A 21,436-nucleotide genomic window follows, 5' to 3' on the forward strand; every position below is an offset into this window, starting at 1 on the left:
GAGTCTGAATGAAATATAATCCACTAATAAAAATACTACATCTTTGTTTAAAGGCACATTAGAAAAACATAAACTCCCTCAATTAATGTTTGCGGTGAGGAAAAACAACAAGGTTAACAACGACATCGCTGATATCCTGTAGTTTGTAAAACGCTCTCCGGTGTGTTGACCACAGTAATCAAGACATCTAACATGTAATTTAATTCACCCTGAAGCGAGAACATTAGCAGATCCCACGTGAAGAATGGGGACTTATCAAGGCAAATAAAAGAATTCATTAAAAATCAATCTGGAAACCAGAGAGACATCGTCACCGTTCATCGTTTTTTGGTCAAATCAAATCTAACTTCAGCTTGTTTTTTTTGTTTTTTTCCCACAACAGCTGATAAACACACTTTATTGAACGTGAACGCTGCCTGCTGTTGGGTCGCGGACCATTAACCTGCAACCGGCTCTGGGCTAACAATCGCTCATGACGTGACAGCTGAATAGTAGCAGGAACAGTTAATAGTCATTTATTCCTTTTCCTTTTCTTTTATTGCCCCCAAGCTTTTTTCCATCTCCAGACAAAAGCTTAATGGCTGCTAATGTCCAGATTCTGTAATTAGCAGAGGAGTAAAAGAGTGTGGAGGTCGGAGCTAATGGACGCGGTGGAAAAGGAGCCTTCCTGTGCAGTACTGTTAATGTACTATGGATTCGGCAGGCATAAAAATGAGGCTTATTTCTATTTCTAGAAGGCCGGAGAGGCCGAGTGGTGAAGCTGAAGTACCCATCAGTTCCTGACAATCACATCACGGGAGACATTTAAAAGTTGCGGAAGAACCAATATCCTCTGATAGTTATTCTGTATCTGAGAAACCAAACGACATTTTATCTCCTCGTCGAACTGCAGTTACCGTGACGTGATTCCAGAAACGGGCTTCAGTTTGCCATCAAATGAAGACAGAATCAACCGTTGTGTAATCTATTATTCCCTGGCTACGCCCACCTTGAATTCTAAATTTGAAGCAGGTGAGAGGAGATGTTTTCAGTGTTGTTACTTAGTGACTGTAGGACTGTTTCACAACTAGGGAAAAAAACATGTAGGAATAGAGTATTTTCTGCACTATGAGGCGCACTGGATTATAATGCGCACCCTCAATAACTGGCCTATTCTAAAAAAAAAATTCATATATAAAGTCCACTGGATTATAAGGCACACTGGATTATAAGGCTCACCTTCAATGAACGGCCTATTTTAAAACAGTTTTCACCAAAATAGGGCCTACCGCATTATAAGACACAGAATAGAAACTACTGTAGTGGCTGTGGTGGTGTTATGCATCTACTTTCCGCCTTATAGTGAGAAAAATACAGTAAATGAAACGAGATGATTTAAGTCCAGGAGACGGTGCGCAGCAACAGGATTGCTGAAGGTTGGTGCTGATGATTCTTCCTGGATGTGCAGACTAAAAACAAAACCTCTGGTGTTTTACTCGCAATCCTGCCGCGGTGTGCCTTCACCATTTCTCCCTGGAAACAGCGAATCAGGAGAATAGGAGCGTGCCGCTGCCCATGCAGCTGCTGTTCTTCCTGTTCATTTGGCAAGCGCTTGGCATTCTTTCTCAATGGTAATTATGACAGGAACAAAAGGGGCATTTAGAAACAAAGACAGGTTTGGAGTGAATGCAAGTGTTCCGACTCTAAGTGCTGCTTCAACAGAGAGGATATGAGGTAATTATGCGGGAGAACTTGAAGGAAGGGGGAGCAGAAAGGAGGAGACGGGTTGGCATCGGCTCGGCGTCCATGAAACGCCGACCTGATGGCACCATCTGCATTCTGCACAGACGCTGTCCGTCTGTGGCCTTCAATAAAAGCTGGCGCCCAGACAGACATTGAAATGGGTCCAGACTTACAGTTTGGCTGAGCTCAAACTGGCCTGGGCCACAGAATTCACAAAGTTCAATGATGGAGATGGATGGAGTCCGAATTTAGGGATCAAGGAGGGTGAAACTGTGACGTACCTCTCTGATCTTGTCCCGTTTCTCCTTGGCGTCGGGCTCTGGCGGCTCACCGTCGCTGACGCCCACCACTTTGGGCATGGGGACCGGCGGCAGGGGTTTTGGCCCCGCTTCCTTCTTTTTCAGGTCCTCTAGGACTTTGTTCTTCTCCGTCTGGATTTCGGCCTGCAGCTCGTCGCGTGACTTTCTCAGCTTCTCCTTGGCCTCCTGCAGCGCTCGCTCATGGTCCGCCCGAATTTTGTCCCGCAGGCTCTCTTCCTCCTCCCTGTTAGGAGGTAGGGAAAAAGCAGGGGGTAAGACCCAGTCCATGTGTTTGGAACATCATTAGCATTCACTCGTCGTCACACGAGTGACACTCAAGGCGTTATTTAGACAGAAATAAGGTGAGTTTAGGGTTTTCTTTCTGAAATCATGAAGACGAACATTCTGAAAAATGTGTGTGAAAGACGCTGCTGCACATTAAAACAGGAAAAGGTCACATGTCATCGTTTTCCTCAGGAGGCCCGCACGTTTCATTTAACAAATGAATATGATCGTGATGTTGGCGCAAATATGATTAACAAATAAGTACACTAAACAGCTGCTGGAAAAAGTCTCTCACCCCAAAATTCACATCATGATGCAAAAGACAAGCCCCTCCCACCTCTGTGGTTACGTGCGCTCCAGGAAACAGGACAGGTGTGGACGGGAGGAAGCAGCCGCAGCCAGAAATAAGAAACATCTTGGGTATCACATTGAGTCTCAAAGCCCCGGGGGCGTTGACACGACTCTCCCCCACTAGGAAGTAGGTCAGTGATGAGGATCGCGCACGGCGGGAAGCTGAAGCAAAGGTGAGCGGAGGACGGAGACACTCAAACGCTTTTCGGTTGTTATTGATAGGAGAAAATCTTTAAACCATCTGCGACGCTGCGCCTGTTTCACAAAATGCTGCCAAATAAACCAAAGCCGGCGGCTCCCTGGAGGGAATAAGACAGATTTCTACCGCCGCGTGACGTGAGAATGGTAACATCAACGGACAAACTATCATTAGATGCGTAAGGTCGTGTCCTTTGCAGTACAGATCCACGGGAGAGGGGGGATGAATGTGACCATATCACTGAGCATCAACGCGACAGAGAGACGGGAAGAACACGAGAATAAAAGAAGACAGACGATCATTTCCTGTTATTTTTGTTCCTTTTTCCGCCAGAAAACAATGATGTTCACACACCAGCCTGGATCTCCGGTGGTGACATCTACGCAATCGGGGGGGTTGAGTAGACTCGCCAGAGTTTGTCACAGCTGTAACTTCTACCTTCAGAAGTGTGATTTTCGAGCTGCGAAACGCGACGAGGAAGGTTTCTTTTCCTTGAAAGTTCTGCTGGTTGGGTTCTTCCCTCTCGCCGCAGGCAGCTTCGCGCTCGCTCCAGCTCTGGTTTCAGCTGATCTCTGGGCGTTGGAAGCAGGCTGCTCTCCAGGCAGACAGGCCAGAAACCCACGCGCCCAGAGGCAGGGGGTTGAGAGCTTTTTGAAGTCGCTAGACTGAACTGAAGAGAAGAAGCACAGAAAACCTGGCTCCTTCTTGTTTTGTAGCCTCCTGCAGAAACATGAAGCCGTTTTTGGTTGTGAACACGACTGAACTCCACCTCGCCCTGAAATATACCTTTTTCTAGTGGTTTAAATTAATTCACTGAAGGAATTATTTCATCTTATTACAAATTACCTATTTTTGAAAACGCAGCCTCTTCGGTTGGACGATAAAGGCTTATAAAAATAACCAGATCAGGGTAAAAGGAGTTGTGACAGTTTATTTCAACTGAATGAAAAACAAAAGACAAAAAAAGAAAAAGAAGAACGACGACCGAAACACGAAGACGGTGAGACGGAGAAACAAAAAGCTAAAGACAAACAGGAAGGAGGCGGATGTTTAATACCGATTCTTCTCCATGGAACAGAATGTACATCCATTTCCTATTCCTATCACCACAGTGTGTGTGTGTGTGTGTGTGTGTGTGTGTGTGTGTGTGTGTGTGTGTGTGTGTGTGTGTGTGTGTGTGTGTGTGTGTGTGTGTGTGTGTGTGTGTGTGTGTGTGTGTGTGTGTGTGTGTTCGACTCAGACCAAAATAAAACACTTCATAGTTACGCAATGTCGCTCTGGAAACGACTCATGAATATTCAAATCACAACTCAGTGTTTCAGATCTGAACTGGTGGGAAACATATTCTGGAACACACAATTCACGCTCACGCGTCGCACATTTGTGAACGCCGCACAGCCGAGTTAATGACGCGGCTTGTGTGTGTGTGTGTGTGTGTGAACGTTAGCCCTCCTACTCAGTTTCTTTATGGGATGGAGGGCTCGTTGTCCTTGAGGACAAAGTGCGTACAGATCCAGCCTCCACAGACCTAGGCGGGATCAGATACTACAGAAAGCGCAGGGCGAGGTCACAAACAGGAACTGGGATTGGGTCCAAGCCCCGCCCACTCCCACTCCCATCTTGTAATCTCTCCAAACTCACACCCCAAACTCCTGCAGCCATCCTAGCCTGATTCCTGTCACTGGAGTCTTGTCTTCGGCAGCATCATGAAATCTGTTGCTCGCTAAAACCCTTGGCAGCTGGAGACAATCGCCCAACTGCCCAGTGGGGTATCAAACAGATGGGGAGGGGGTCACCATGGAAACAAGCACATACATACACATACACACACACACACACACACACACACACACACACACACACACACACACACACACAAATAGACGTCATCGACAGGAAGTCAAGTCATTAATGCAAGAAAACCAGACGACTTGTCTATTAGTGACTGGAGGTGGCTGCGCTCCATCTGCAGGAGGAACAAATATGGAGAAGATCCAACAAGTTTCTGTGGAGGGCATTAAATCTGCTGTTACCGTGACAACAGAGATGCATAGGAAACATGGATTATTACCCCGAGCTTCACGGGTTTCACTTGCCAAGCAGCTGCATGCTAGCTTTACATCACCAAACAGCATGCCAAGCAGCGAGTGTGGCGTCAAACCCTCGAAACTCCGGAGCAGGGAAAGTGTTCAGGGAGCTCCTCTGTCCAGCCTGACGGATCAATAACCAAATGGTTCAAACGTCATCAATTCAGGCTGAATACAGCATCATCTTCAAACTGAAGTGGTGTAACTAATGACTGTGGCGTTAGGAGCAATGTTTTTGGGTGACTAAATAAACCCATAAATCTCATAAATAGCTGAACGTGTGTTCTCGTCTCTTCTGCTGTTGGAAACAACATTTACACACTTATTATCAGCGGTTTTGCAACGACTCATCAATTTTAGATTCTATTCATCCTCATTATTCATTGGTTTTGTTGCATATGCAATGGTTAAGGTATCTTAAAGTCTTATTTTCCTTCTCAAATTGATCTATTTAGATTTTATGGAGCAGAAACCGCCTTTCACCGGCTGCTCTAAACGACATTAACTTTTAAATGATGGAAAGCTGCGCATAACTTTTTAGGTAACAACTAACTATAGTAATTACAGAGGCTGTTTTCAGTCATGCTTAATATTTCTAAGGATGCATTAATGTCACTGTTATAAAGATTTGAGCGCTGAGCTCTAATCAGACTCTCAAAATTGAGGGCAAAGCATCTGACCAGAGGAGACAGTTGGATTCAACATGAATGGACATGGAAGGCCATGTTCACATCCTTTACTGTAGTTATGGAACAGCATCCGATTTATCTCTGCTGTAACAACCCCGGAGTGAAAAACACACACACCTTCCTCTCAAATACACTTCTTACGTTTGTTTCCATCTTTTTATCACTCTTACATCCTTTGTTCCTTCCTGTTTACCAGCATCATTAGCATGTTTTGCACTCCACAACACAGACGTCCTTGTTCTCTGTACCTGTGTCTAACGCGTACGCTAACACAGAATCCATCCTTCCTTCCTTGATGTTTGCTTCTGAACACATGAGCCCTGAGATCACGACTCGCCGCTGGATGACTAATGCCTTCCTACCGAACGACTTCCTGAAGCCGGCCCAAGTCAGCCATAAAACAAATAAGAAGCAAGCCCGGTCGGTTGCTGCTCAGCTCTTATGAAGCGTCTCAAAGTGTGGAGAGTCGGTTCAGTCAGCGAGACGCGACGGAGGAGCAGACACTCCATTTTCCAGACAAAAACTAGGCATGAGAGTAATTCTGTCAGCAATGAAACAGCATTTTGTGACACAATAACGAGCCGAAACAGCGGTTCTCCGTTCTTTGGGTACATTGGTCCTGTCCGAGTTTAGTCCAATCACCATCGGGGGAGCGTTCCTGCAGATTTATCGCCTCGTAAGGATTCCCAAAAGTGGAGACAAAATACAACTGGATATTCCACTTCACATCCTTACGCTAAGCAGAAAGACTATTGTATTACCTATCGGGGCCGTATGGGTCACAATCTGACTGATTGTGTCTTGGGGGCAGCAGCCCAGTCTTTCAGTCTAACAGAAGTATATTCATGTCACTGCAGACATTTGAGCAGACATCACTACCACACTTGATGCACAGGAAGCAGCGGGGACGCCTCTCTAATCTGATTGGTGGATTAGATTCAGGCATAGTGGATTCCAACGTACCAACTTCAGCTTCTATTCAAAACATGTTCGAGTTTCAGATTATTTTTTGGTGGGGAAAACCTTCAATTTACTTCTTTTTATTCTCAAACCTTAACAGAATAAATGGATTTTCTAAAGTCCAGCTGTTTGTGGTTCAGAATTGCTTAAAAGTTCAATTCTAACCTCCTCCTTGTTGTATAAAAATACGGTCCTAACCTGTGCGTAACCACAGATGGTTACTCCAGGTGGAAATGTGTAAACCTGAGTGTTAAAGCGGAGCAGGGTTTGTGACGGAGCATCTCTGACAGGTGAATTTAACGACTCGCTCCTTCAGGTTGGTTAATGGACCCTTATCAGTGGAGCCAGAAACTGTTGTGAAGCCTGATAGCAGTCTGAAGGAAAATCTGTGCCATAGCACATCCTAAGATGGAGTAAAATTCCTGGTGCACAAAGCAGACACAAAGACATTCTATGTAGCACAATCACACACACACAGCCGATGAGCTGCAGCTGTACTCCACATAGCAGACAACAGTGCGATTGCACAAAACAAACAGAACGGGAAACGTGACAGAAAGAGCAGATTTGATGGAAAGCTGCAGCGTTCACGAGGAGATCACGCTCGAAGGAAGCCTCTTCCTCATCCTGCAGGCTGTTCTAAGGCCGACCGTACCAGATTAAATCTCCTGACAACAGACTAATTAATTAGGTTGAGTCTCAGTCAAATTATTACAGCATATCTGAGAGAGTTTATTCTGATTGCTCGCCATGCCAGTGGTGATATGTGTCCTGAAACCACGAGAACAGAGTTTAAACGTCCACTGATAGCATGTTTGTCCCCTCTCTCTTCATCAGGTGCGATGAAGAGGAGGTTTACATACATCTACAGAACGGCTTCCTTAGTCTCATGTCTGTCTTCCCCTTTGACAACCCGTTCTTTTTGTTGCATCATGAAATGTCTCCGGATCAATTCGGATGCATTTCTCTTTTAAATTAGTGCTCCAATTGTTTCTGTGGGCTCTCAGGTTCTGTTGCTGCCAAGACGTCTGATCATCAATGATCAGATCAATGAGCCAATCAGATAAGCAGCCGTGCAAACCGGAATCATGACTTTACTTACACTTTGAGTCTGGGATTCTACATTCACCTCCAGTTCTGCTCCCAGGCAGGTGAGGACAAGGTAAAATAGTTCAAACATCAGTTCAAACACCCGTACCCCCACCCACCAAGTCCACCAATTAGCATGGAGTTCTGTGCAACACCTGCAATACAGAGGCCTTCAACACTAGTTCAGGTGTTTGGCAGCATGTGTGCTGGTGTAGGTGACGGGTGGAGGTGGAAATAAAAGCTTCACCTATATTACCTTTATTAGAACATAGGAAAGCTGCACACACACACGCACACAGACACACAAAAACACAACACCTTCGATTTGCTCGCAGCCGACGGGCAAATCAAGCACGAACACACAGAAATGATCTCCAAGATCACACTAAATATGATAAATAAGAGCGATTTAATGTAGGCCTGGGCCTTAAATATGATCTGCGGGGCCAGGGGGGGGGCTGATTTATGAGCGTGTCGGTGCACAAAAGCTTCTGCCCGACGACACTAACAAGAACTGGCAAGTTAATAAGTGGTGAAAGTAGGTTTTACTCGCTGCCACGGCATTGGGCTCTATTGTGTTTTATCATGGATAAAATGATACGTGTTATAAGAAGGTTGCTGTGTGAAATGGAAGTGCCAGCATTTTGAACGTTAGGTGACCCATCTGATGGTTTTTCCAAGAGGTTTTACGTTTAAATTATGATTTAAAAGTAAATAATGATTGCCCCAAACCTAACACGCCACATGTATGAAGTTCTTTCCCCATGTGATAACAATTTAAATGAAGTTTAAAATTAGCCAGAACAGATGAATTACTAAATGCCCTATTTGATATCAAAAGCTTTCATAAAGTCTATTAACCAGGTGAACTTTATAACAGAGAACTGCTTCTATGGGATTTTCTGTGGCAAAATAAAGTAAAGGTGAAATTATTACAAGTGTGCGGTCCTCCTGAGGGCCTCTTTAAATGCTGGCGCGCCTCATTTTCCACGGGCTGTTTGAACCCTGCTCCTCTGGAGCCACGGCGGCGAGTTTCAGAACGGCTGCGGCGCCAAAAAGAAACCGGATTGATCAAATTCATCGTTTCCATCAAGTAAAAGATGGAAGACGTCACTAGGATGCCTATCTGTGGTTCATACGCAGCATTTTTTGAGACTTTGCATAAAACTAATTTCAACATAATTAGCACCCATGACCACTGGGAGGAACGTGAGCCAATGGGCTGCAAGCCCTGCTTTATATCAACCCACTGGGACCGTTTTAATGAAGCCACATTAAGTTACTTCATGATTTTAAAAGCTGACATGATAACCATGTGAAAGATTCCAACAATGTACCGCATGGGATTAGAGACACATAAAGGAGACAAAAAAAACCAGAGCTCATCATAGGTTCTGTTATCTGCTGCTGGATCCAGAGGAACACACTGAAAAATAAAGGCAAACAACTTTCTTAAATGACGTCGTATCCCTGAGCAATGACAGCTCAGCTGACACGGATGTCACCTCGGATTTACTGGAGATGGAACAAAAATTCACCATCGCACGAGATCGAATACCAAAAGCACCCAAATGAGTGCAATTCCCTCTGATCCCCCCCATGCAGACGCTTGAACATCTCCCAGCATGCCTTTGTGGTTCTGACCACGCCACATACTTGAGCTGCTGAATGACAATAATTAAGTAATCTTCAGTGGGTGGGATCATCCAGGTGGTCTTATTGTGTTCATGTCAACAATAAATCCATCGTTATCCCAACCCAGCAGCTTCCTAACGCTCCGATCTTCACAGCCTCCTCCTTCTCCATCAGTCTCCTCGTACCTCCTGCCTGTGATTTGCATCATCACTCCAATTTCTTAAAGTCATGTCAGAATTAGCTTCTGGATGGCGGACTCCAAACAGCAGACGTGAGACGGAGGGGAAAAGAGCCTTAAAACGCTGGCTGGCTACCAACCAAAGACGATGGACGCAAAGAAAACGGCGTGCATAAAAGCTGCAGTGAGAATTTACCAACATTTGGCTGATGGTGTAAAGTCGTTTCCGAGCCCGTTTAGGCAGTTACTGAAGCTTCTCCAACAGCCTGTTCGCCGCTCATCAAGTTCACCCGCTTCTTGAGCGTGGGACAGTAAAACAAGACGATAAAATTCCTGGAGAAGAACTTGTACGATGGCACCCAATGGAAACACAACCAGTGAGCGTTCAGAACGGCCCCAGCTGGACAGAATGATGTGGGTAAAAAAAAAAAAAAAGAGGAGGAAACTACACCTGTGCTGACGTGTACCTCAGCCCGCAGGCGGAATGTGTGCCGCTTTTTACGAGCTGCAGCACCCAGAGGCGTCTCAAATGACTGCTAATATTTTATAAGTGCTTGCATAGCCTGGATGGAATATCAGCAGGTGATAACTAATGTAACGACCATAAAACGTGTAATAATGATTTTTTTCTTTGTTGTAGAAGTTTTTTCTCTTACGTTTTCATTTGTATAAGACAGGGTTTGTCATATTTTTAAAATGCCTACCTGTGTCTGTGCTCATCATGTCCTCCCTGTCCGTGTATGATCACCTGTCCAGAAGAATGCTTCCCCTCCTTTGGAGAGTCAATATGAGGGATGAGCACATCCTCCAAGCCCAGGTCGAAGCGCTTGTGCTTGGAATTGTCAGGGAGAAAGAAGAAGGCCCCGAAGCATAAGGTGATGAAGGCACTGAGAATGAGGAGGAGGATGAACTTCTCAGAGAGCCTCAGAGTAGCTCTGTGATGTGGGAAAGAGGATGCTCCCGGCGACAGAGTGGGTATCCTGCGACCCGACAGTGGCAGCAGAGCCGGTGTTGTCATGTTTTCAAACTGCTGAAGTGAACGTGTACTGGGGAGTTAGGTTCTGAAGGTGAGGTGGGGTGGGAAGGGTTCACAAACGCCACAAGTGATGTTGTAGCAGCATGCACAAGCGGGTCGACGTTATTATCTCATTCCTGCGTGGATAAATCCAGAATCCAAATAGCGCCGAGGTCCCTCAGCGAAGGCGTGACTGGTCAGCGGGAAAACGGTCATGATGATTCTGAAAGGTTCATCAAACAAGAAGAATTAGCAACGCATGCAAGGCAGAAGATTACAACTTTCATTTTACACAGCCTCCCTAAATGGCATCAGTATTCTCTGTACTGCCAGGATAAAAGAGCTCCAGTAAAACCTTCTGCGTTTATTATCTTAGCTGCACGCTCCCCGCCTCAGCAGCATGTCCCTTGTGACAACGTGCATCATCTTGTCAAGGACTGGCGGACTGGTATTGAGCCTGAATTACAATCACATTCGTGACAACACCTCGAGAAACCCGTATGTCACATACATCAAGTTATGAAGCTGAAATATTATAACCAATCCTCTGTTGTGCTGTGGTGAATAATAAATAAATAAACACCCCAGCACCTCCATCAGTTAATCTTTTCGCTCATGAGAAGAATGACAAACATGTTTTCCAGAGGTTTCAGCTATCAGAGGATGCTGAGGCTCCAAACTGGTCCCCTGGCATCTCCATCGAGATCAGCATCCCAGAGCAGACGTTTGATCACGTGATGACAAACACACAGAAATGACACTTCAGAAATCATCGCGTTTACACCACATGACATTAATTCGGATGCGTAAATTACAGGGAAATACACGCTAAATTCAGTTCTGTTAGCGCAAAACTGTATGAAAAAAATACACACGCTTTACCACCGGTGGCCGCTTATGGTGACTGAAGACCGGAGCAAAATGTTCTATTCCGCCTCTGGTGCTTCCACCCGGACATAAGTAGTCATTTAAATGACCAACGTGTCGAGCTGGTCGGTTTTCATCTTATTTTATCTTATAAATGTGTTTCATCCAGTGGTTTTCCATCAGATCGGTGTGGAGAGGGGAGCTGTCTCCCAGTTCATGCCCGGAGGCTGCCGTCTGCCAGGCGGTTAGCGGACACATGCTAAAGCTACCGAGCTAGCAGCTAGCGTATGCTAATTAGGGGGAAAACGTAAAGCGGTAACTGCGACGCCATGAAAAAAAACGTAAATAATTAATTAAAAATACCCCAATTAGGGCTAGTTGTTGTCGTTACTACCCATAGGGGGGTAATGACTTAGCTTTGGCACCTATAGCTTCCTCTGGAGGGGGGGGGGGGTAGCTATCCGAGCAGGCGGCTAACGGTAGCTAGCTGGTGACCGACTGACAAGCGGCGTCCTGCGGCATCACCTCCTCTCACTTCCTCGGTGAAAATCGGTTCCAGTTGGCATTCCCGCTCCACCTTTTGGAAGAAGTGGCCGTAGCAGGTGTCCTCATGTCCGCACCGTGGTTTAACCCGCCCCGGTCGGAGCCGTTCGCCGTCACTCCATCAGCCAACGCAGCGGTTTTCAACAGCTCCGCGGACGCCGAGAGGATGTCGACTCGCGGCCGCTCTGTCGGACTGCTGCGACGGACTGACCGAGCTGCTGCCGCCGCCGCCGCTCCAGCATCCACTGCTCTGCCTCCCCAACGCTAGGGACCGACTGACAATGTGTTTACGCAAAATTGAATATTAAAACGTAATAAAATAGCTATAAAATATTAAACATCCTCCCACCTGATGTATTTATAGTAATTTACAATATGGGAGTACAATTCACCGGATTGGCTCAGATTATATAGTCTATTATTTCTCCCTAATTAACGCAGGATATGTTGATCAGCATCACGGAAAATCCCGTTTTTAATCAATAACCCATTTATTACAGGTTATATGCTTATATTATTCCAAATGTAAGCAATTTACATGGTGAGGCAATCAACTGGTATTACTTAATTTGCTGTTGTGCAAATTAAATTGAAGTGACGTCATCACGAGGACAGCTTGTGCTGAGTGTGGTGACGTCATGCATGACTGGAATGCATATAGAAAGTATAGAAACGCAAAAAAAATATACCGCTATTTTGAATTCCCTGTTCCAAAAATTCCCCTGCATTACAGTATAATTAACGACAAAACTAGAGTGATCATAGACCCGTATTTCATCAGTCATTATGTTGTTATTATTTACATTGTTATTTTAAACAATCTTATTATTGTTGCTGAATCAGGAAATGTCAATAAATAAATTCATTTGCTGAAATATTTCATTTTGTTCAGACAATGATTGTCCTGCTGGAGGCATTGTATAAAATTACTTTTTTTAATATATATATTATTGTGTGTCTTGTGAGCATCCTCAACTTTTTTGAAGTGGTTCCTCTATTTTTCTTAGGCATTCAGTTGGTTAGAATCAAAGGCCACAAATCCTGAATAAGCATAGTTACATGTGTAATATATATTCCAGCAGACACATAACTTTTAAGCTTAAATTTGATTTGCATAAATATAAACAACAAAAAGTCATGTAAAAAAAAAAAAAAGAATGCCTTGGTGGGAACCAGCTTGTGTCATGTTTTGGCAGCGCACTGCTCTATTCACATCGTGAATGATGGTTGTACGGTATAATCTTAACAAAGGCACTCTCCTTTATCAAACGCACTGGAAGCTGTGTAACCAGGAAGGACACAGTTTATCATATTAGTCCCTTCAGACATGGCGGGATCTGTCTTTCCTTTTTGGCCCTGACAATGTGTGCTCTGTTTTCTTTTTTTAGTCCAGAGCACCGCTGGATATGAGACAGGTGTCGCTTTACTTTCAGGACAGTTTCTTTCAGTCTATAAGGTTTGTTTTCCCCTTCGCCTGGGGCAAAAACACACTCTCAGCCAAGAGCTTGTTCTGTGCTCCCTTCAAGTGAGGGGTGTAATTTGTTAGAAACCTCCGTGATGACACTTCTGCTGGCTTTCCTGTGGTGGGTTTGGGTGAGGGCCACAAACCTGGCTGGACCACAAACTCTCAAAGACATGTCACGAAAAGTTCCACTCTGTCCAGACTTACTGTAGATCCCGGAACTTCAGTCTGGAGTTCCTGTACAACCAGAGTAGAGGACAAAGCCGTCACATAAACTTACAACCGACCATTAAAACATAGGTAGTTATTATTGAATAATGGACAATTGAAAGCATGTGGGCCTCCAGAGGAGTTAAGTAGAACTACAAACATGGCAGCAGCAGTGTGACATTCTCTCAGGTGTTTCAAATGCAACTCTGCTTTAGGATGAGATGAGATAGTACTTTATTGATCCCCGTGGGGAAATTACTTCACCTCTTTGGTAAACTGCCACTTTAAAAGCGGGGGAGAGAAAGAGAGGGAAAGGGAGGACAGGTCAGTGGGGGAGGGAGAGGTAACTTCGATCACATGAGGGGTAGAGTAGAGAATAGATGTGTGTGCAAGTTATGTCTTAAGTCCAATGTTTGAGTGTGTGTGTGTGTGTGTGTGTGTGTGTGTGTGTGTGTGTGTGTGTGTGTGTGTGTGTGTGTGTGTGTGTGTGTGTGTGTGTGTGTGTGTGTGTTCTGCTAGAAGTCCTTGGAGCCAACAACAGGTGTCCAGGGAAGGGAGAGAAATCTGGTTAACAGTTTTAAAGTAATAACAAAGGTTTGGTCAGGGTACCTTTAAAGCAGTACCTGACTAGTGCGTAGCTTTAACCTTTCAGGGTAGGTTAAAGCTATGCACTAGCTTTGACCATAGATCAAAGCTAGTGCATAGGTAAATCAAAGCACTAGCTTTGATCTATGGCCTTACACTGGCCTTCTCCCTCATCTTTCTGTTATACGGTTCCTGCTTGTACAAAAATTGAAATTTGACCTTGACCTACTTTTCCCAAGGTAAAGGTCATCATCTCATTTTCATCCCCTTTGCTGTCCGAGTAATGTGCTTTTTGTTTCATCTTTCTATCTGCAGCGGTTGCGAAGATATTTGGTGGACATACGAACGAACGGACGAACGCAGGAACACAAAACAAAAGTAAGATGTCAAACATGATAAATAATTTATCTGTGCAGGAGCAACAGGTTAGCATTGGCATTGTGAGCATGTTGACGTTATTTTAGCATTTTGGTTCAGTCATTGACCCGCTCATGTAACGGCAAAAGGAGCTGCTTTCATGGTGACTAGTATTGGAATGAATATCGACTGATAAATGAATGGATGGCTCCTATCAATACTTTTGTCTATGGTTCTATACAATGTGGGAGTTGCTCAGTGCACCTCACCTAGAAACTGCTTTTACCCCAGTTTGTCAATTTCCCTGGAGATAACCCACGTCAGAATCATCAAGGAGGAGTTCCACAGGGATGATTGTGCTGAAACCTCAGAATTGGATTAGTAACTTTTATTTCTTTTAGGATCTCCCAATGTAATTGGCTGCATAGATGGCACCCACATTCCCATCCAGGCTCCTCGCATAATGAGGCTGATGATGTGAAAAGGAAGTCCAGTCACAGCATAAATGTGCAGGTACATGTAGATTGACTATTGTTTCAACACGTTAACGACTGCATCATAGATAAACCAACATCTGTTCGGATCATGTGTGATGCTGTAGACGACATTTCTGATGTGGAGCCAAAGTGTTCTGGGTCGGTTCCTGACTCACAGATGAATTATGAATCTTACCTGAGCAACAGACTTGTCTCTGTCTTTTAATCTACTCTAATATGTCCAGTAGTATACATCACTGGAGACTGACAACTTTTATCTGAATGACAGGGGTTACCCATGGTAACCAAGGCTACTGACCCTTTCTATGGGCTTGAATATTCTTCTCTGAACTGTTTTGGTAATGTTGATATGCCGATTTACTCTTTTATTTCAATTTAATGAAAAGGTCTTATAGGTTTCATTATTTAACGGATGTTGATATCGATGAGAGCACATTTATGTGTGTGTAAAGAGCAAAACAACTCTGCTCTACAATATCAAACATAATGAAAATGAGGAGGCATGTAATGAGATGATGCTGAAGTCTGACCTGTGTCAATGAAGTTCTTATACTTCATTTTCAGCTGCTGATATGCACGCTTCTACCCTACTGGATTGCACCGAAACAAAATGAATTGACTATTATTATTCAGGGTTTTTTTAACCCTGCTCTGTAAAACGGACCCAAGGACCGGCGTAGGCGCGAGGAGACATCCCAAAAGAGCTGAGTAGACACAAAAAGGCTGACAGTTTTTACATCACAGCCAAGTTGAAGATAGAGGGGTGGTTTATGGTAGCCAGAGAAGACATGGTGTCCTTTGCTTCAACGGAGCTTTGATTGTCATTGTCATAAGGATGGATTGCCGGCGAGGACGGATTCATCACGCTGCACACATCACAAAGAGCAAGGCTGCAAAGACAAAACGGCCATTATTCGTGAACCAAACAAAGAGAAAGCAGAAAACAACACAAAGCGAACAAATCAGTGTCTCCAGTAAGCCATAGCATGAGATGCTGCTGGGAAACGTAGTTGAAAGCTGGCTGTCCTTCAGCGCCTGATTGGACCCAATCGGTGAGTTATTACAGGTTCAAACTGGTGAATGATGTTCTGCACCAGAACACTTGAAGGAAGCCGTCTGTCAGCTATCGGACAAGGTCAACCACAAACCCCCGGTGGACAGCAGCGTGTGTGTGTGTGTGTGCGTGTGTGTGTGTGTGTCCACACAGGAAATGTGTGTCTCAAAGTGTCAATCCCACGCTCTGGTGGCGGTGACGGCCCACGGGCTCCATGACACCACGCTGACATTCCAGTTAATGGTGCAGCTCTGCGTCTGTCCACGCTGCCAAGAACACTGAGCGATTTCATGATTACATTCACGAGTTAAGGTACTTTAAATAGATATTAAAATTAATATCACACTCTCAGATTTAAGATGAGGCTTCAATTTGTTGTAAAAATATGTGTTTAAAGTCAGTTCTGGGTTCAGATAACCAATGTTTTGTGGATAAATGCGTTATAAATGTCCAACATGACATTTTAAGAAAAAAAATCGAGTTCAGTAAGTTTCTTAATTCTTCTTCCAGTGAATCGGAACCCGGTGTGACGTTGTCATCTGGGTATCAGTTCACACAGTATTTGTTTCAGAAGTCAGTTTAAAAATCATTTTGCTTTTTAAAACCCTCCATCATTTGGCTCCTTTATGTTTGTCTGATCTGTAAAACACCTTCTCAGGTCTGGCAACCGAATCGCCGCCGAGCATCCGTGGCTCAGGACAAAAGCGGGCGTCTGAAACTAGGTCAGCGGCTCTCAGCCACGTTTCACAAAGTCTTTCATCAACACACCTGCACAGAAAGGAATTTTAGAAATTATTGCTTTTTTTTGCCACTTAAAGGAAATACTGGGAACCTTTAAGAAAAGATATTATTGAGCAATACGGTTAAGAGCAATACTTGCTGATTTAACAGGTCATGATCAGAATTGATCAAGTCAAGGCGAGGCTGGTGTTCGATAGTGGTACGTTTATACTAACGCGCCTTAAGTGTGTAGCAGTTGTGTTCTCCGACCCCTCAGAGCATCTTCATTGATTCCATGTGGCTCTACTCGCTTTTAAACTGTCGACGTCCAATCGGAGGGCTTCCTGGTGTTAACGTCTCTGCCCTCAGAGGCTGTAAAAACTCCACTGCTCTGCAGCAGGAGCTGGTTAGGATCCATTTACGAGCCGGTAACTACATTACTGTGACGGCTCCGGCCCAACCTCTTTGTCTGTAATCAGGTTGCACAGCATTCAGCCTGAAAGCCTCTCGGCCTCCGTCGATCAGGCAGCTGTGTGTGAACACACACTCAAACAAAACAACACAACAAAACACAAGTGAAACAAACACAAACAGAAGCAGGAGGTTCCACCAGCACTAAAAAACACATCATTGGGGTAAGTGGGTAATAGATGACATCATCACCAGGTGACGGGAACACCTGAGAGAGATGATGATGATGATGATGGTGTGTGTGTGTGTGTGTGTGTGACTACGCTGGATGAGTTGGAAGAGTGATGGATGTGAAGGTTTAAAACCTCTCCATCATCTTTAACCCCGTCCTGCCCTCACCTAATGGGAGGTGGTGTGTGTATGGGTTCACCCCCCCCCCTTCCCTCTCCTAGCCCCTCCCATCTGGAGCTATTTGAGCTGTCACCGGTTAATCAGTCAGTCCCCCTCAGCTGTAAGTGAACAATCACCGTGTTTGATTAATCCGTGTCACCTCCGACAATGCTGATGCAACTTTTCCCGTGATGGGCTTCATCAAGCGTTCATATTAACAGAGTCAATCTTAATCAGCTGGAGACATTTTTCCCATAATGCAGTATTCATCAGGAGCTCCTCGGCCCAGAACGGTCCTGCGAAGATGGATTCTGAGGAGTCTGATGATGAATGATTTGTAGGAACAAGCGTGGAAAAATGAGCGTCGCAGTCAGAGGTGTGTTCGCATTAATCCTGGAGAAACAGATGATATTTTTAAAGGTAGAAGCCTTCGGTGGATTGAATGGAGACACAGAAAAGGGTCCTGGGAGGGGCCCCGTGCTGCTACAGACAGAGCAGGGCTGCCAGGGTGCACTAAACAAGTGCTCCTCTGCCACCTAGTGGATTACAAAAGACCTTGAAATGGAATAAAAACCAATGCCATGTATTTAACTCTGCAGGAACTTCATATTTCAACCTGCAGATACAAATAAATATCTTAATCAAAATTGTGCAAGTGTTTGTGGTCACTCATAGTTTTTCATTCATGGGTTTCAGAAATGCACATTTGGGTGAAATGTTGAAGATTGACGGGCGTTTGGCCTTTCTTTTTAGTCCTTTTGCTCCTGTTGGGTGCAAAGGGATGCTATTAGAATACATTAGGCCTCGTAAATAAGTAAATAAGTAAGTAAAAAATAATCTTAGGGTGTCAATGAAAATAAATTACTAATATTTTTGTAGGAAGTAAAATATTTATTGATAAATTTTTAGGATTTTAGATTTAATAGATCTTTCAAGTTGACGCCTTTTTGTATTTTCTCTTTTCTATGTACACAATTCTTTTAGAATTTATTAAAGTATAACAGCCACAGATCAACATTTGTTATAATCAGTGGTTTCCAAATTCACATTTTTAAACAAAAAGAATTTGTTCCTTAGTAGAAGGAATTCAAACACAAATGAAACTGGGTCAGTCCTCCTGACAAACGACAGTGTTTATTTTCAGGTTTTAAGATTCCAGTAAAAACACGTGAAGCAGAAAAAGGTCCGGCGTTAAAGACGACAGCAGCAGCAGCGTCCTCAGAGTCACAGACGTCATTCTGAGACAACAACGCAAAGATCAGTCCTCATGTCCAGCGTTTCCACTCATCTGTTTTACTATTAATCACCGATCAATCAGCTGAATGAACCCAGCAGGAACTAATGCACTGATTGAAGTGACATTCAGAATCAATAAGGCACCATGAGGCTCATTATGGCCCGACTATCTGGAGTGTACGCACCGTGACACAAGAACATACTACACGCTTTTGTTCAGCATGGTCTGTTCATGTTCATATGCAGTACCTATAAAGTCATTACTACATATGTAATAAAGTACTTGTTATTGATATTTCTATATAACAAAGTTTTCTTTACTAACATTTTTTTTACCTGAATTGAGAATAATGACAAAGTAATCAATCATAATGTAGCTACCAATACCCTTAAGTACAGGACAGAAATGATGACATGTATTTGATTCTTCAGCAGAGATATGAAATACTAAAAGCATATTTATTGTAATGTAATCACTGTTCAGTGTAAATACTATGGGATCTTTTTTTCAGGAATGTAGCACTTGTAGATCAATTAGACTATTGATCATGTCTTCCAGCATCAGTTCTTTTTTTGAGGCACTTTGTTTGATAAATAAAACATACATAATATTTGATTTTAACCAGAAACATGTTGTTAAAACATCTGTAAATAACATCTGTTATTAGCATCTCTTATTAACACCTGGAATTAAAATCTGCTCCCACCTGTTATTAATATCTGTTACTACACCTGTAATTAACATCAGTTAACACCTGTTATTAATATCTGTTATTACACCTGTTATTAACACCTCTTATTAACATTTGTTATTAAAACGTGTTATTAATACCTGTTTTTATCGCCTGTTATTAACATCTGTTAGTAACACCTGTTATTAATGTTTTTTTATTAACACCTGTTATTAACACCTTTCATTAACATCTGTTATTAACACCTGAACCCATATAGAGAGGAAAGCTTGAACCAAAGGACTGAATGCAGTTCTGATCAGAGTATTCGACGCTCCAGGGAACTTTTCCTGTCACAGAATTTGAAATATACCAAATGATTTGTGTCCAGATTCGGCCGTAAACGGTGTCATCATCACTGGACACGCCCCTCTGCACCATCACGTCTGAAGCGCGTCGACCTGCTAACATTCAGCAGCTGTTTGAGCTTTCTCAACAGTTTTCCTCGCAAATGAAAAAAGGGTATTTGTTAAAAGGACAATTCAGTGGACTTTTTTGCAATTAACGGAAAAAGTGATCAATAAAACTGTTTTTGTGACTTGTTATTTGGGCCTTTTTGTAAAAGTATCAAATGTATATTAACTCCGACTCTTGACTGTCTTTATTTGCAGGCAGCAGTTGGCCTGCCCCGGTCACATTGTCTTTAGCATGTGTGCTAACTTTAGCTGCTCTGACCATGTCTCCTTGAGTTGCATCATCTCGTCCGGGGCGTCGCCTCAGAGCTCCACGGTTCTCAGGTGGCCGCGGGGGGAAACTGCAGCCAACACGCTCGCCGGCAAACACTCCGACCGCTCCACGGTGCTGCCGCAACACGACCAGTGAGGCTTCCCAGGGTGTCCTTTGTGACCGTGACCACAACCACGAAACCCTCCTGTGGACAGACGGACAGATCAGAAGCGACTCTGGTGTTCTGAGGTGGAAACAAGACAAAAGTTCAGGTTGTGTATCATCTTTGATCCTGATCCCACCGAATAGAGGTATCCACATCACGACTGGGTGGAATAAAAAAATCTGGAGATACAGCACATTTCTTGATCATACATGGAAAAGTTTATGTGTAACAAAGCAAAATGTTGAAAAAAAAAACAAACCCTTTGGATTAAAAGGGGAAAAAACAAATCCTGGACTTGAGCCCTTATCTGGATCAGTTTCATTGATCTGATTATTGAGTCAAATCAAATCAAAAGCAGTTTCTCTGCTCTCCCTCTCCTTCATCCTCCTCCTCAGACATCTTAATGCTCTCCTCCGGGTACCTGGCATCGTTCCTGGGCAGCCACAGCGAGCCTCCTTGGCTCCTCCGCTGGAGCAGAAAGAGCAGCAGTGAAACGTCCCGGCGTGACGCCTCAACTTCCTCCTCACGCTCAGAAGAAACGGAGATCCCTGCAGAACAACACAATAATGGAGATCCCAGAACAACACAACAACACACCTCATGTAAAAAAAAAACAAACAAACTCTAAGTTTGTGTTTCCGCCTCAAGCAAAAAGAAAAGCTGATGTTTCGGTTCAATATATTACTGAATATATAACTGAAAATTCCATTTATTTGTTGTGCAGTAAACATTTTGTGCTGACGGTGAGGGTGTGTTGTACCTTGACATGCTGGGCTTTGACACACACCCACACTGAGTAGGCTCCTGGCTCTTCAGGCGTGTAGGAGACGCTGTAGGATCCATCGTCGTTGTCGATCACCGACGTCTCCACCGTGCTGAAGGAAAGGAAAACCGTTCAGTTCATAGAAAAATCACTGAAAAAAAGACAGAAGGTCCTGAATTCTGTGAAGAGATGAAACAATTATTGATTGGAAAAGACAAAAAAAGCCAGAAATGGAACACACAGCACCTGTTTGTGCTCCTCCTGCCATG

At 43.9% G+C, this 21,436-nt stretch overlaps 2 protein-coding genes across 4 annotated transcripts in view; both read right to left on the reverse strand.

The window, feature by feature from the left end:
• Positions 1-12,146, reverse strand: part of man1a2 (mannosidase, alpha, class 1A, member 2) — a 50,178-nt gene extending 38,032 nt beyond the window's left edge. The window contains exons 1-3 of one of the 3 annotated variants that reach the window (XM_068329756.1): positions 11,954-12,145; positions 10,199-10,732; positions 2,004-2,265 (exon numbers count right to left, since the gene is read on the reverse strand). In XM_068329756.1, coding sequence (XP_068185857.1) covers positions 2,004-2,265; positions 10,199-10,512 — 576 coding nt within the window. In that variant the 5' untranslated portion in view covers positions 10,513-10,732; positions 11,954-12,145. Of the gene's footprint in view, positions 1-2,003; positions 2,266-10,198; positions 10,733-11,901 lie in introns of all 3 variants that reach the window. The other 2 variants (XM_068329755.1, XM_068329757.1) reach the window with 2 other exon arrangements.
• A 6,409-nt stretch (positions 12,147-18,555) lies between these two features.
• The window catches only part of trim45 (tripartite motif containing 45), a 7,431-nt gene continuing 4,550 nt past the window's right edge, over positions 18,556-21,436 (reverse strand). The window contains exons 6-8 of the mRNA XM_068330125.1: positions 21,165-21,279; positions 20,826-20,952; positions 18,556-20,443 (exon numbers count right to left, since the gene is read on the reverse strand). Of these exons, the coding sequence (XP_068186226.1) occupies positions 20,289-20,443; positions 20,826-20,952; positions 21,165-21,279 (397 nt within the window). The 3' untranslated portion in view covers positions 18,556-20,288. The remainder of the gene's footprint in view (positions 20,444-20,825; positions 20,953-21,164; positions 21,280-21,436) is intronic.

The sequence above is a fragment of the Antennarius striatus genome, chromosome 12 (assembly GCF_040054535.1).
Source record: "Antennarius striatus isolate MH-2024 chromosome 12, ASM4005453v1, whole genome shotgun sequence".
NCBI classification, from domain to species: domain Eukaryota; kingdom Metazoa; phylum Chordata; class Actinopteri; order Lophiiformes; family Antennariidae; genus Antennarius; species Antennarius striatus.